At 55.8% G+C, this 14,599-nt stretch overlaps 1 protein-coding gene across 10 annotated transcripts; it reads right to left on the reverse strand.

The window, feature by feature from the left end:
• Window positions 1–210: 210 nt before the first annotated feature.
• Window positions 211–14,531, reverse strand: CUL7 (cullin 7). Of its 10 annotated transcripts, none has more exons than XM_045541993.1 (26): window positions 14,156–14,525; window positions 12,667–13,350; window positions 12,139–12,290; window positions 11,496–11,996; window positions 10,859–10,997; window positions 10,563–10,759; window positions 10,030–10,270; window positions 8,926–9,163; window positions 8,739–8,844; window positions 7,505–7,732; window positions 7,141–7,231; window positions 6,868–7,039; window positions 6,592–6,697; window positions 6,213–6,308; window positions 5,905–6,080; window positions 5,449–5,582; window positions 4,940–5,122; window positions 4,615–4,721; window positions 4,345–4,527; window positions 3,164–3,324; window positions 2,777–2,993; window positions 2,392–2,674; window positions 1,420–1,565; window positions 1,157–1,283; window positions 863–1,068; window positions 211–606 (listed from the first exon to the last, which is right to left on the reverse strand). In XM_045541993.1, the coding sequence occupies exons 2-26, from the start codon at window positions 13,340–13,342 to the stop codon at window positions 283–285; spliced, it is 5,190 nt and encodes a 1,729-aa protein (XP_045397949.1). In that variant the 5' UTR covers window positions 13,343–13,350; window positions 14,156–14,525; the 3' UTR covers window positions 211–282. The 10 variants fall into 10 exon arrangements, with proteins under 10 accessions (XP_045397949.1, XP_045397950.1, XP_045397946.1 ...); XM_045541994.1 differs by having other exon boundaries at window positions 12,763–13,350; window positions 14,156–14,524; XM_045541990.1 differs by having other exon boundaries at window positions 2,392–2,993; window positions 14,156–14,526.
• Between the last annotated feature and the right edge of the window lie 68 nt (window positions 14,532–14,599).

Consider the following 14,599-nt stretch of genomic DNA (forward strand, 5'->3'; position numbering starts at 1 on the left):
TGGCGCGGCCTCTGAGAAGGGGCTGAAATCCCGGTCCACTCCCTTGCCTAGAGGGGGATGCTGAGTCACACTTGACTCCCTCTACCTTTCTCCCTCTACAATCCTCACGCTAACAGGACTCTTGGCATGTCATGAGACAGCCTCAGTACCAGGGAGCTCCTTCCCCTTTCCCGTTCAGATCTCTAGCAGTTGCCAAACACACACAGGTGATACAATCAAACTCCTGTATTTTATTTCTGTAGAAAGCCCCAGCCCTACCTACCCTGGATCCCATCTCCAGGGCTACTGGAAGGTAGAGAAGCTCTGGGTGGCAGTGCAGGAGGCATAGGGCACACCCCGTGAGCGAATCTGCAGGGTGTGGAAGGTGAGGGGTGGGTTGGGGCCCAAAGAGCCTGGGTTCAGGGACTCGGTGTGAGGCTCCATCACGGTCACAGGGACTGCATAGGACAGCATCTGGGGCCGGGCATCATGGCGTCTCAGTGTGCCCTTGCCCAGGAGGTGCAGGATGCAGGAGAGGACATCGGTGCTGCTGCAGGCAGACCCCCTACCAAGGGTACTGACCAAACCCCTGGAAGGACATGGACCCTTCTGCCAAGCTTCCAGCACCTGGTATGGGAGAGGCAAGGGGGAACAGTAGGTCAGAGGCACCCAGCTTACCCCACGTCTAGCTTCTATTCCAACCACAAGCTGCTAGGACAGGAAGCCTCAAGGACATTAAAGCACCCTGACCTCACTCCTCACACACCTACAAGCTGCATAGTGAACCAGTTGCTTCAAACATGGACCCACCTCGTGTGGACTGCTCCTGCTCCCCCGGACTCCCTGCAAAGCCTCCTAACCCACTGTGCCCACCCCCACCTACCAGACAGACAAGCTGGTCAATGTGCAGCCCCTCATCCCCGTGGGACTTGAGGATTCGGACAATGAGGCAGTTCACAAGGTTCCGTCTCTTCTCCAAGTTCCGGCCCTCTTCATCCTCAGCTTGCAGGTACGTCTGAGGTGGGATGAGCCACACGTTTCCCCTCCTTGGCCTGAGTTCCTCGCTGCTATCTCGAATCTTGAGGAACCCTGAAATAAACGCTGATTGCTTGGTGGATGCCCATGACGAGCCTGGCCCTGGCTCAGAGCAGAGGACCCTCTGGCCCTCAGTGCGTACCTCCTGGTACATCCTTTGGCTCGTGAAGGTCCAGGGGGCCTCTTGAAGAGGTGAGAGGCCCAATCGCCTGATTCAGCATGTCTGGAGAGAGCCCTGAGAGCTCCAGCAGGCTCTCCACAGAGACCACCTTAAGAGATGATGAAAGACATTCAGAGCCCCCCAAGAGGTGGAGAGGAGAGGATGGAGGGGAGAAGGATAGAGAGGCAAGGATTAGGGAGGAAAGGTGAGGGACAAAGTGGGAGAGTGCAGAGAGGCGGGGCCACCTTCAGATCATTGAGATACAGTAGCAGCCACATCTGCACGGTGGACACATGCAGGGTCTGATCCCCAAACTGCAGCTCAGCCCGGCCCAGCCACGTCCACTGCAGTCGCCTCTGCGAGCCTTGCTCTAGGGCAGGGTGGCTCTGACCTGAAGAGGAACCAGGGAAAAGGGGGAGACAGGTGGGGAAAGGAGCAGTCAGGGCTTGGAATGAGGGTACACCACTGGTCAGCCTCGCCCCTGCTCATCTCTGCAGAGTGTGTGGCCCCACCATTTACGGACACTGTGGTTGCTGGTCTGAGCTTCCAGATCTCAGCTTACCCTGTGCATAGCTCCTTGGTGGGCCTCAAGTACCTGGGAACCACCCTGGTCCTAGCTTTTTGCCAGGAAGACTATGATCAGAGCCTTTGAGGATTGCCTTGTTTTATTTTTTAGGGAGATGAAACCACGAAGTGAGGAAAGACTGGGGTTCTCATCAAACTGGAGTATTGAGAGAGAGGAAACAGTCTCCCCCATAAGTCTGGGAGCTCCCTGAGGGCAGGGCCTGAGTATCTTCTTCCTTTGTTGCTGCCCAGCCTGGGATCAGCCCCCAGTGAGGAGTGTAGGGTTATAGGTGACTGACCAGGAAGGAGCCAGACACCTACAGCCAAGGGAAAGCCCTTTCAGCTGGCCTCAGGTGCCTCCTGCCTCCATCCTCCCCACCACCCACAAAGAGATTCCTGGGTCTTATTTAAGGATAGAAAAGGCAACCACCCGGGGATCCGGTGTCAGACAGCACCTGCCACCCCAGCTGAAACCTGAGCTCCTGCCCTTTCTTTTCAAATCCACTCCAGTTTTTTTCATTGCCTGAGGAATTCCTACCCCTAAAGACCATCCCTTTTCACATCAAGGCTCCCAACCTTAGGGTCTACCCCCAACCCCAGGTCTGTTCCCAGCAGCCCATACTCTCCCCAGTCCCCTCTGCCTGGCTGCTCACTCTTGTTGTAGAAGTTGGAGTATCGGTTCAAAGTGCCCCTCAGGTAGGAAGGCAGGCAGGTTCTTGGGTTCAGTGTGTGGCAGATTGAGGCGACAGGCCAGCAGCGTGGGGACAGGACGAGCACAGACACTTCTGGCATTGCCCCTTCATAGTAGAGGTCCTCATTCTCCTCCTCCTCCTCCTCCTCCTCCTCCTCTCCCTCCACCACGTCCACCGCTGCTGCTGTCCCAGCTTCCCCATCGTCCTCGCTCTCGTGCTCCTTGCCATTGGCCTCACAGCCCACCTGAAGGGGCACAGGGTTCCCAGGTGCCATGGCCTCCTCCAGTCTGCTCTTCCTCTCTTCCTTCCTACCTGCCCATTTGCTCATTCCTTCCAAGGCACCCACTTGTATTTTCCTCTCTGTATCTTCCAGCTTTAGGAGTTCCTGATCAAGCCGCTGGAGCTGATAGACATGGAACTGGCGCTGCAGCTCCTCAGAGGTGCTCAGGCTCCGCAACATCTGCTGGGGCAGGCGGTTGGGGAAGCAGGGACCGATCTGCTCCAGCACAGCCCCTTCCAGCCAGCTGGAGCCCACGCCCAGGAGACGGTCTGCCATGTAGTGCCTGCAGCACACACAGCGCAGGCCACGGCTTGGTGTGGGTGCCAGCATGGCCCAGCCTCCTGCTCCAGGGCTCCAGCCTGCCTGTATCCCAGACTCCCAGGTCCCATGAGCTGGCCCTGCCCCAGCCATCCTGCCCTACCCCTGGCTCCCATCACCCAGGTCCACACTCACTGGTAGTAATGCTCAAAGGTGGTGGCTATCTCCAGGCCAGAGAAAATGAGAACCGTTTCCAGGCATCGCTGTAGTTGCGCCAGCATCTCCATGCCCCGGGCTCCACCGATCCGGCTGCCCTGGATCCGCTGGTCAATGTGCCGGGCAAACTGCTCACTCACCTAGGTGTCAGCAGAGCACAGGAAAACCATGAACAAGCAAGCGGAGCAGGTGAGTGGGAGCAGTGAGGAGGGTCTGGAAAGTAGATGTGAATGGCTGGCAGCTTTCTAAGCTGGTCAATGCTTTTATTTTTATTTTTTCACTTATTTGTTATTTGTAAATATTCATGGGGTACAATACAATTTTGCTACATTGATATATTGCATTGTGGTGAAGTCAAGGCCTTCAGTGCATATATCACTAAAGCAACATATATTGTACCCAGCTGGTACTGCTTTATAAGATTATTAATAATTGTGGAAACCTTTTTTCACATTAACTGTGGCTAAAATTGAAACTGTTACAATAACAGTTAAAATGAGAAAGTTAAGTTCTCTGTACAAAGGTGGTCACACCGTGGTGTTACTGATAAAATAGGACTGGGAGCAACTCAAGCAGCCAGGGCTGCATGCTCCTGCTGCACTGCCCTTGCTTACCACGGTGCTTATCACGTTTTATTTAATAGTTTATCACTCGCTTAACTGCATCTTGCCCAAGAGACTGTAAACTTTAAGGGGAGGGTCTTCATCTATCCTGTTAGCTATTCTGTCTTGAGCTCTTATCCCAGTGCCTGACGCATTTTAAGTGCTCATTAAATATTTGTCGAAAAAATGGGAATGGTGAAGTAAATCACAGTATGTCCCTGGATGGTATTTGTGCAAAAATAAAAAATGAGGACAAATAGCAACATTGAAAAAGGCTTCTAATGTAACAGTCAAAAGAAAACAAGACAGAACATTGTAGCTACCTGTGAGTAAACTATAAATCATGCCTACTAATAGGATAAAGTATATGAAAACATATTAGGGTGGTATGCTGCAGGCCATTATTCTCTTCTTTATTCTATTTTTTAAGTTTTTGATATCATGGCTATATACAAATACATGTTCATCGGAGAACGGGAATGGAAGGGTGGGCCACTGTGAGACGAGGAAGGGAAAGTTTGTGGGGAGACCCGGGGTGAGGCAAGGGTGGAGGCTTACGTGGGCGGCTTTGAGGAAAGGGAGCTTCAGCAAGGCCCCTGCACAGCCGTTCTGCAGCGCCAGCAAGAAGGCTGCCCGTGGCCCAAACAGCTCAGAACTCGACTTCTGCAGATTATTAAAGTGCTCACAGTAGCGTGGCACAAAGTCATCATCCCGCCAGGATGAGGTCAGAAAATTGTTCACCTGGAAGGAAGGGGCAGGAGTGTGAAGAGGCTGGCCAGCCAACACGCCATTACAGTGCCCCCTCTCCCCGCACCTGCTCCTGCCCACCTGTTCCTCCACCACGGCCCGCCAGCAGCGGGTCAGGTTTCTCATGATGCTGCTTGGAAGGCCCCGGGTGGCCAGGGAGCTCCAGTCATGGCTTCTGTTTCTGCCCTCTGTGGAGACAGAGAAAGTGGCAGAGGCAAGGAGCAGCCCCTCGGCTCCCACGTTCCCATCTGAGGGTGAGCCCCGAGGTCTTTCCTGACATGCTGTCACCCAAAATGGTGTTCCCAGATAGGGGTGACACATTCTTGGAAGAACAGGCTAAGCACATAGGGAGGGACAGGAGCCTGCAGCGTGTGAGTGGGGGCCCCGCCTGATCCCTAGTACTCACTGGGCCGAGGAGTGGCCACCACTGGCGGGGATGCCTCGCAGGGCTCGACATGCACCAACAGGTGTGTGAGGCGGCGCACCCGTGAGGAGAAGGCTGCCGCGCGGCTCTGGGGGTTGTGTGCAGCCTCGCGACACTCCAGGTATTGGTCCAACAGCCAGCCCAGGGGGCTGATGCCATCCTCATCTAGAGATTGAGACAAACCAACCAAGCACAGCATGGGGGAGGCTGGCTGGATGGGAGTGTAGAGAAAGAGCAGCTGGACAGAATGACACAGGGGAGGGGGTGTCAAGGCCCCTCCTGACCTCACAGTATCAGCTGGCACTTGGGAGACGTGAGAAAGCGGGCAGCCCCTGGGCTGTGGGAGGAGGGCACTGGGGTGATGAATGCAGGCACCACAAGGGCCAAGAGCATAACCCAGGTGGTTCTAGGGTAGGGCAAGGAGCGGACTAGCACGCCCAAGGAATGGGATGGGATGGGATGGGAAAGGGGCCGGGTGTCCGGATGGTTACCAGGTGAGGTGATGTTCTGGACCAGGGGGCTGACCAGGGCCTCCCAGCAGGTCTTGCCCAGAGCTCGGGCAGCCTCGTTGTCAGGAAGGAAGTGGTGAGCAAAAGTCTGCTCCTGGCGCAGAGCCCCATTGAGTCTGGGGATGAGGAAGGAGGAGGAAGGTGTCAGAGGCTTGAGGCATAAGTTACCCCAGGATCCACCCAGCCTAAGATTGCTGGCTGGCCCCCAGCACCCAGACCAAAGCCCTGCTCAGTTCTTCACAACTGCCCTATGTTAACCAGCATACGTCATTCTCAGCCTGCCAGAGAAATCTTTTCTCTTCATCCTTCCTTCTCCTCCCCACACCTCAGAACACCCCCCTCACCGAGAGTATCAAACCTCCACCTCCTGGCCGCCAGCCACCTGCAATAGCCTTACCTTTCCCACAGACACACGCACACAGACATGCTCTCACATACCTAGAACTCAGGTGCAGGAGGCTCATGCGGTCCTCTGCCATGTCCTGGCTCCAGGCCTGTGCCCGAACCATGTAGAAGAGGCGTGTGTGACGACACAACTGCTCCCGAAACACTGGCCAGAATGTGGGTTTGGGGCCCAGGATCTCCAACCCCCGAATGCGCGTATCGGTGCCACCCTGAAATACACACAGGCCTGTCTGCACTTGCCACACACCCTCCTCAGGATGGGCTGGGGTCAACTATGCCCTCATGCCTCACCCCTGGAGCTGCCCAAGACCCAGGGCCATACCCCACACCCCTGGCCCCACCTGCTGGCAGCGCTTTATGCGGATCTGGATGATGGGCCAGAAGCGGTTCAGGTTCTCCAGGAGGATCACCCGGCTGGCGGAGGGCATCACGTTCACCTGGCAGGGCAGAGAAGGCTGTCACCTCCACACACGTGGATGGGGTGTTGAGAACACCCAAGTCCCCCCGCCGTATCCCTCCCTCCCCCAGCCCTGGGATATGTGGGGTCCTGATCAAGGGGTCCTAATGCCACCCCCGCTGCTCAGGGCCTGGTCACATGCGCACAGGGATAAAGGACTCTACTTTCTGTGGGGCTCAAGACAGGGAGGTGTTTGGGAGTTCAGAATCTGGGCAGGAGGGCAGAGCCTTTGAGGAGTGGGCTAATGGCACAGGGCCCCCTACCGAGTTGAGTTCCGTGTTAAGAGAGCTGGTGTTGTCGCCCCCATAGACCACCACCCGGGCTGGCATGTAGCTCGAGTCCTCGCTAGCTACCAGCAGAGTCAGCTGCCTGGGAGTGGGGAGGAGGAACCAGTCAGAACTGGAATCTGTCATGTCCTTGCAGAGCCCTGGGGACTCTTAGTTCAAGTTCAGGGGGGTGGTGCTTCCCCAAAGACAAATACAGGGAAGTCCTGAGAAAGCCTAGGAGTGTGGCTAAGCGTGTGGAAGGGAGCGTGTTACCTGATGAGGACACCCTGGTGCATGTGCAAGGTGATGTAGTGGGAGCCTGCACTGCCATTGGACTCCCAGTAGGTCCTGGGGTTGCGGTCCGTCAGCTTGCCGGCCCGGTGCGGGTTGGAGGACACCTCCACCTTCTCCCAGCACTTGTCCTCCTTCACTTCCACACTGGAGCCTGGGGGCAAATGGGAAGGGTAGAGGTCACAGCCTGATAGGGCACAAGGGGAAAACAGACACTGGGGTGGAGACAGGGAGCAATGGGGAACAGGCACAAACCCTGGCACAGATATCTGAGGAACACATCAAAGAAAGGGATGTTGATGGGCCGGTGGGTTCGTCTGTGGTCTTCGATCTGGCCTAGCACCATCTGCAGCCAGAACATCAGAGAGAAGGTGGGGAGAACACGGAGAGACACAGGGAAACATATATGGAAGGAAGACCAAGCAGCAGTGGGACTTCCTCCACAACACCAGCAAAGCAGGCCGGGACAGGGAAGGGGGTGGGGAACGAATGCCCCAGGCTCACTGGTGTCACCTGCTGTTCCCAGCTGTAGGAACACAGCCCCTTCCCCGCCACTGCTTGGGTTGCAGATTCTGATGCGGCTCGGAGCCCACACGCTTCCCCTGCCCTTCCTCCTGACCTGGATGCAGCCTCCCAAGATGTTGGTGGTGAGTTTCCGGTAGAGGTGTGCATGCTTCTCACACTTGAACACCATGTCCCGCAGCTCCTGAGCCAGCTCCAGCTTTCCCAGGTGCTTTTCCAGGGCCTTGGAGATGGCGTCTCGGGCTCCCAGCTGATTGAGCACCACAGCATAGTCCCTGCTCACCGAGGTCAGGCGGTGCAGGAAAAAAATCAGTTCCTGGAGCACCTAGGGTGGGGACACACAGGGGCAGGTGAATAATGGCAACAGGGCACGGGCCACAAGGGTATCTGTTGTAGAATATACCCAGGGTGTGCTGGGTGCTGGGGATGCCGCAGTGAACAAGACAGAGTGAGGAAGTAAAAAGACAGGGATGGAGAGACGCGAGAGCCAGGTGCAGTTAGAGAACCAAAGGCAAACTGAAATGGAAAGAGCCAAGAGGTGGCCTGCCACCCTGGGGTTCCAGGCTCCTGATTCCCTTGGCAGCAGGTGCAGAGAGCATCCTGGGTTCTTTCATTCAGGCCCAGCTGTCCCAAGAACCAGCTGTGGGGCTGCATTTTAAGATGTTCAGGCCCCAAACACAGATACTTGGATGGCTGGGAGGGGACTGAGAAGGACTGGATTTGTGTGTGGACACTCAGTGAGTCCACTTCAGAAACCACAATCTGGGTAACAGCCAAAGGTGACTGCAGACACCCACTGCCACCATTACTCTAGTTTTCTGACCCCTTCTGAAGCCTCTTGTAGGGGACTCTGGTATGTGATGGCCCCTCTGCCTCCTTGATCCCCTTTCTCCCATAGGCCCAGCCAAAAAAGGAGCCCTCAAAGCTCTTAGTGTTTATATATATACATATATATATCTCCGTATCTTCTTTTGTGTAAGAAGAGGGTGGTGAGTAAGAACACATATTGGGGTTTCTTTATATTTGCATAAGGGAACCCAGGGAGAACACATAAATTAATATAAGTGGGTATGTGGGGGGTGGTAGGAGAATAGGGATTCAGATGAGAATGAGAATTATCAATGTGTACCTGGTTATAGCATTATGATTTGTGAACCATGTAAATGTATTATCTATTTAAAAAAAACATAATTCACTTTCAAAAGCAAAACTGAAGCCAAGAGCACAAAGGCTCCATCATACCCCCCAGAGCCTTGCCAGGGATCTGCCTCACCAGTGGCTGCCTTGTGTTCTCTCCCTCCCAGCATGTCCCCAGAGCAGGGCAGGGCTACCTCTCGGTCAGTGTTTGGGGACCGCAAGCAGGCCATGCAGGCGTCCATGGCCTCGTGCCAGGGAAGCAGCAGTGCCTCGGGGAAGTCCACCAGCTGCATCAGGATTCTGCGGGACAGAGGCGGGAGGACAGAGCAGTCAGCCTCAGAGACCCCCTTTGCCCAAGCCCGCCTCTCACCACGCCCTCACCTCAGAGAGGTCAGGTGCAGTGCCCTGTTGGTCTCCGGAGTGTCCAGGCTCTGCATCAGCGTGAGGAAGGGCTGGGGCTGCCGCTGCAACTGCAGCAGGAGCGGCTTGACTTTGCTGTCCTGGGTCCCTCCCGAGCTGAGGGCTTGCTCCAGATCCAGGAGGATCTTCCCAGCAGGACCATAACCCTCCACCAGTTGCTGCAGGGGAGTGTTGAGGCTCTGAGATGGGGGTTCTTTCACTACAGGAAGTGGGGAGTTCCAAGAGTTAGCCACTGTTAGTGATGTGAAGGCTCAGAAAAGGATAGACAGATTTATAACTCTCACTCTTTTTTTCTAAGTTCTCCTAAAAATGGTTTTAATTTCTTTTGTCCTCCTAGAAGTTACATTTGGGGATCTCATAATATCTCTTAATGTACTTTTAGGACAACTTTATGACAAATTTTATATTTTAAATTCTGAAAACAACAAAGTAGCTTTCTGGCTGGACGAGGTGGCTCATGTCTGTAATCCTAGCACTCTGGGAGGCCAAGGCTGGAGGATCGCTTGAGGTCAGGAGTGCAAGACCAGCCTCAGCAAGAACAAGACTCTGTCTCTACCAAAAATAGAAAAAATTAGCCAGGCGTGATGGCACACGCCTGTAGTCCCAGTTACTTGTGAGGCTGAGGCAGGAGGATCACTTGAGCCCAGGAGTTTGAGGTTGCTGTGAGCTAGGCTGATGCTATCACACTCTAGCCCGGGCAACAGAGGAAGACTTTGTCTCAGAGAAAAAACCCAAAAACCAAAGTAGCTTTCTGTCTGCAAAGAGCAGAGCTTTCCACTACAGTTAAAGGCATGTAATTTGTCTTTCTCTATAATAGAAAAAGTTAAATGTGTGGGCTTCTTTAAGGCTTCAAAATTCTCTTGCAATTTTCTTACTTTACATCCTCCTTCATTCTTTAAAGGAACACGTCTTCTTCTCTATTGGTTACTTATTCCTAAGTTTCAGATTTTTCATAAGGTGCCATCTCTTCCAGATAGGACTGTACAAAAATCAGCACAGACATCTGTCCTGTGCTAATGCCCTAAAGGCAAGTCTGCTCAGCTGCTGTGTCTGTCTGGCACCTACCTTCCACTCTGGCTGCATCTTCTGATTCCCGAGCCTGGTCCTGGGCTTTCAACAGGAGGACATCTTGCTGGGCTTCTAGAAGGGATGGGTAGGCTTCAGGCCCATACTTCCTATAGACACGGCAGTTGATCAGGTCCCTGAGGGCGCTGTCATCAAGTCGCTGTGGTAGAGACAGCAGCAGGTCCTGGGCCAACTCTATGGGCACAGCCAGCTCAGCCAAGATCTCATCATCCAGGATGTGCTGTCAGGGAGAAACTCTCACTGCAGGCAGCCCTGCCACCATGGAGGCTCCAGGGGCCCTTGGTAGGGGTGGGGATCTCTCTGCACATACGTCCTCTCCTGGCTGGCACCTGGCTTCCCCCAAACAGCCCACCAACACCTCCCACCTCTGAACATTCCAGACGCCCCCCTCCCCAGATAGCCCCTTATGCTATCTGACCTCCACTTTCATCCTGAGCCTTCCAAATGCTCTACACAGTCCAGCCCTTGCAGTGGAGCCCTCCAACCTCTGAGTGTCTCCATGCTGGCTCTACCTCCCCATCTAGGTTCTCCTGGAGGATCTCGAGAACCTCCTGATGGCCGGGTCCATCCAGCTTCTGGATGAAGAAAAGGAGCTCCCACCACTCAGCCTGGGTCAGGTGTTCACTCTCCTCAGTGTCCTCATCCTCAGGCAGCACATAAGGTACAGCATAGAGCTCCGTCATCGGCTTCCAGCGCCAGGAGGGCAGGGCTGTTGAAATGGGCCGTGGGGCACAGGGATGTCACTGCCCACCCAGCCAGTCACTGCTCCCCTGCCCAGAGCTGATCCCTGCTTCCTCTCTGAGCTCACCTCTACCCAGGGCTCCACTGACCACTGCCCCCTGGTGCTCATCAGCTGCGACCACGTCCTCAATGTCTTCCTCAAAGCCCAAGATCTCCAGCATGTGCCAGTGCACCCAATAGGTGCGGCCCGTTGACTCCCAGAACACCTGGAGGACAGGGAACAAAAGAGAGGGAAGGGGAAGAGAGGTCACTAGTCACTGCCTGTGGCTCAGTTAATGAGGACTTACAGCCCTCGAGGTGACCACCAAATAGCAAAACACTGGCATGTGGAGAACACATAAACACAGATGGATGCCTTCCCTCCTAGGGATGAGACTGCCTCTCTCTCACCCAATCCTTGATGGCTTATGCTCCTACACTTCCTCCTGACTTCAACCACCCCATCTCCTGACCTTGACCTTTAAGGGAGTCTTGCTATGTTAGTTTCTTCCTGAGTGTGAGTCTTCTTGACCTCACAGCTTCCTAAACCAGATCTTCCCAGCCCTCCAAATGGCCCCTCTCTTACCCACTGACCCCTTTTCACCACCCCAATCTTACCGAGGGTTTTCTCCTTGGGTGGCCTGCCCGAGTCCCCTGTATGGAAGTCCAGCTATGCCCCACTCAACATAGATCCCCAGCAGCATCCCGCCACTGTGACCACTCACCTGTGCAGGGGGCACACCACTGTTGCTCTGCCGGAACTCGCCTTCATCCCCGGCACTGATCTCCTCGTAGTCAGCCAGCATCCGCACTCGCATCCCCGGCTGCAGCGTGTCCCGCACATACAAGGCATAGGTATTGCCACTTGCAAACTGAGAACGGGGGCGAAACCGCTTTGACCTCCTGAGGGAGGGCTGGGCCTGGGTGGGTGGAAGCCCTGCACCCGCATCTGCCAGCTGAGGCTGGAAGATGGAACCGGGAGCCTGTGCTGAGCTCCCTGGTCTGCTTGAGGCCCGGTCCCAGCGCATGGCCTGCACTAGCTCCGAGATCAGGGTGCCCATGGCCATACTGAACTCCAGCTCCAGCCGACCCCTCTCCCCACTCAACTCTTCAGGAGCAGAGTTGTTCTGGGCTCCTGGTTCTGTAGCACTGTCATTCAGCTGATCCAGGAGTGAGGTGACATTCAAATAATGCTTCACCAGGGAGAAGAGCAGCCTTCCTGGGACCTGTGGGATACAACCTTTGGCTTACATCCACCCTGTCCCATATTTGGCCCCTCCTTCCACACTGTCCTCTGTAAGCAGGTGCAAAAACCTGGTCTTTAGATCTTGTTCACAGCTATCCCCACCCTGCACCCCCACAGGATACCTGTGGCAGCTGAATGCCCTCAAAAGACATGGGATGTTCAGAGAGTGTGGCCTGTGCAAACAATGCCAGCAGAGCACAGCGGCTGTCAAAATCCAGGTGCTTCTCAATGGCCTCTTGTTGGCTCAGTGACAGAAGGATCTGGGTCCGGGTCCCTATAACCCAAACCCTAATCAGTAACTGCTCCCCAGCCTTACCCTTCCCAGGCATCTCTCCTAGACCCTCCACCCTTTCAATCCAATCCTTTTGCCACCACAGTGGGAGTGACATGATTTGATTTGTTTCAAAAGCCAAAATTTACTATCTTATTCACACACACACACACACACACACACACGCGCACACACACGCGCACGCGCAATCTGCAATAGGCTAAACTTCCTTTGCATAGAAAGCCAACTAATTAATATGTGGTTCTTGAGGACTCAGTCTTTCCTCTTCCAGCAGAGATGCCCACCTCCCCACATCCACCCCCATTCCCATCTCCTTTCTTCCAACTCTAAGAGAAAGGCAATAGAATCATTTACGTACTGGTGAGGTCAGAGGCTCCTGCCACAGTGTCCTGTGAGTCCCTGAGCCGACCCAGCCCCTCTCCTGCTTTCCCTTCCTCCCCATACTGCCCCTCACCAGCGTCATGGGAGGACAGGGCTTGTATCATCCGGCCAGCACTCCAGCGAATCTGATAATCGGGACTACTCAACATGTGCATGAGCAAGTCCAGGACTTTTGGGTCTTTGAATACCCCAGTGAGGGGCTCGATGCTGGCATAGGCACTGAGCACATGGACAGTGTGAAGCAGAGGGGCAGGAGGGATGGTGCCCACACATTCCTCTAGTTGCCGAAGGGCTCTCTGAATCAGAGACTTCACATCGGTTTCCATCTCCCCCAGCACAGATTTGTCCAAGGCCCCAGCCTCCCCTGCAGACTCCTGAGAGGGCCCGATGACTTGGCCATTCTCGCCCAGCATCTTGTGGCAGTTGGCATAGATCTCGTCATTGGACATCCATAGCAGGATGTGCTCAGCCTTGCAGTCCACTTGGCTGGAGCCCCCTTCCCCATCATCCCCGCGCCTGAGGATGAGCCAGCGAATCTGGTACTCAGGATGCCCATCGTGGCCCACCCGCTGACGGATCAGCTCATCAGGATAGGCATGTAAGCCCGGCCCCAGGGGCACCCTGAATTCCCTGTAGCGAAGTTCCCCCACCATCCTGGCACCTGGAACACACAGGAAAAGAACAGGCAAGCTGCAGTGAGAGGGGAGGTCAGAAAATCAAGGACATCCAGGAGTTGGGGAAGCAAATGGCAACAGCTGTCGGGCTGGGTGGGGTAAAGCAGGGCCCAGGAGTTGCCCGCTGCATGCTGGGTGGGGCCAGGCTTAAATAGACAAACAGTGGGGTATTTGTTCTTAGAGAATACAAAATTTGAGGGCTAAAAGGAAGGTCCCCAAGGCTCTGCAGCCTGGAGTGGATTAGTTTGCAACAGTGGGAGGACAGTGGGGGCAGGCAGCCTTGGAGTTACAGTGAATCTCAAGGCCTTGGGATGCGGGGGGAGCAGCAGCCCTGGGAAGGAGGTGTGTGAAGCCCAAAGGGGAATGTGGGGGGTGTTGGGAGGGAGACCTCCAGTGTGTGTGCAAAGGGCAAAGGGGTGCTATCTCTAGGATTGAAGCACGGGAGTGCAAGTCGCAGAGGCAAGAGACCCGGAGCACTGGTGGTGGGGTGCAAGCCCCGGGAGCGACGGGCCGGGAGGAAGGTCTGGTGGCGGCGCTGCGCGAGGCACAGGGAAGAGCAGGGCGCACAAGAGACCCGGTGGGTGAGGGGCGCGATGCCTGGGGGATGGAAACCGGAGACCCACCCTAGGGGCGTGCAGTAGGGTGGGAGAGGGGGGCTAGGCCCGATAAACTAGAATCCCGAGGCACGGCAGGACAGGGGACGCGAGGTCGGGGGAGCGCGAGGTTCGGTGGACGAGTGAGCAGATGAGAACCCAGGGTAAGGGCAGGGGGCCGCGGCGGGGCTCTGGCCACCTCAGAAATCCACCGGGGTCCTGGCGCGAGGCCTGTCCTTCGCAGAGCTAGGGATGCGGGACAGACGCTGGCGTCGACGCGGGCGAAGATTTGGGCCCACCCTAGGCCCCCCGAAGGGGTCGAGGCGGAAGAGGCGGGAGGGGGCGTGCCTCCGCAGGACAGGCAGGCGGGCGGGCAGGCAGGGGGCGTGGCGCGCGGGGACTCGGGACTCCAGGGCCGAGCCACTGTCGCTCCCGGTGAGTGGGTCGACGGCCGCTGGGTCAGGGCGGAGCCTGGTCTCTGCTTGCGGAGCCGCGCGCCTAGCTCTAGGGGCTCCGCCACCCCCGAGAGCCACGGCTTATTTCCGCCAGACCCAGCGGAAAGCCAGGGGCCCTGGGAGCGCGCCGGGGCGGAGCTACGGGTGCCACCGCGGCGCGCGGCACCTCCTCTGCACCGCCCTTTCCT

The sequence above is a fragment of the Lemur catta genome, chromosome 2, assembly GCF_020740605.2.
Source record: "Lemur catta isolate mLemCat1 chromosome 2, mLemCat1.pri, whole genome shotgun sequence".
NCBI lineage: Eukaryota > Metazoa > Chordata > Mammalia > Primates > Lemuridae > Lemur > Lemur catta.

Excerpts from the sequence above, each read along its gene's own strand:
- CUL7 (XM_045541987.1), bottom strand. The coding sequence starts at position 13,342 with ATGGTGGGGGAACTTCGCTACAGGGAATTCAGGGTGCCCCTGGGGCCG. Across the intron at positions 7,733-8,738 it reads CCCCAAACACTGACCGAGAG|GTGCTCCAGGAACTGATTTT; the intron begins GTAGCCCTGCCC and ends TCCCCACCCTAG. Across the intron at positions 6,698-6,867 it reads CACCAGGGTGTCCTCATCAG|GCAGCTGACTCTGCTGGTAG; the intron begins GTAACACGCTCC and ends CCCCACTCCCAG.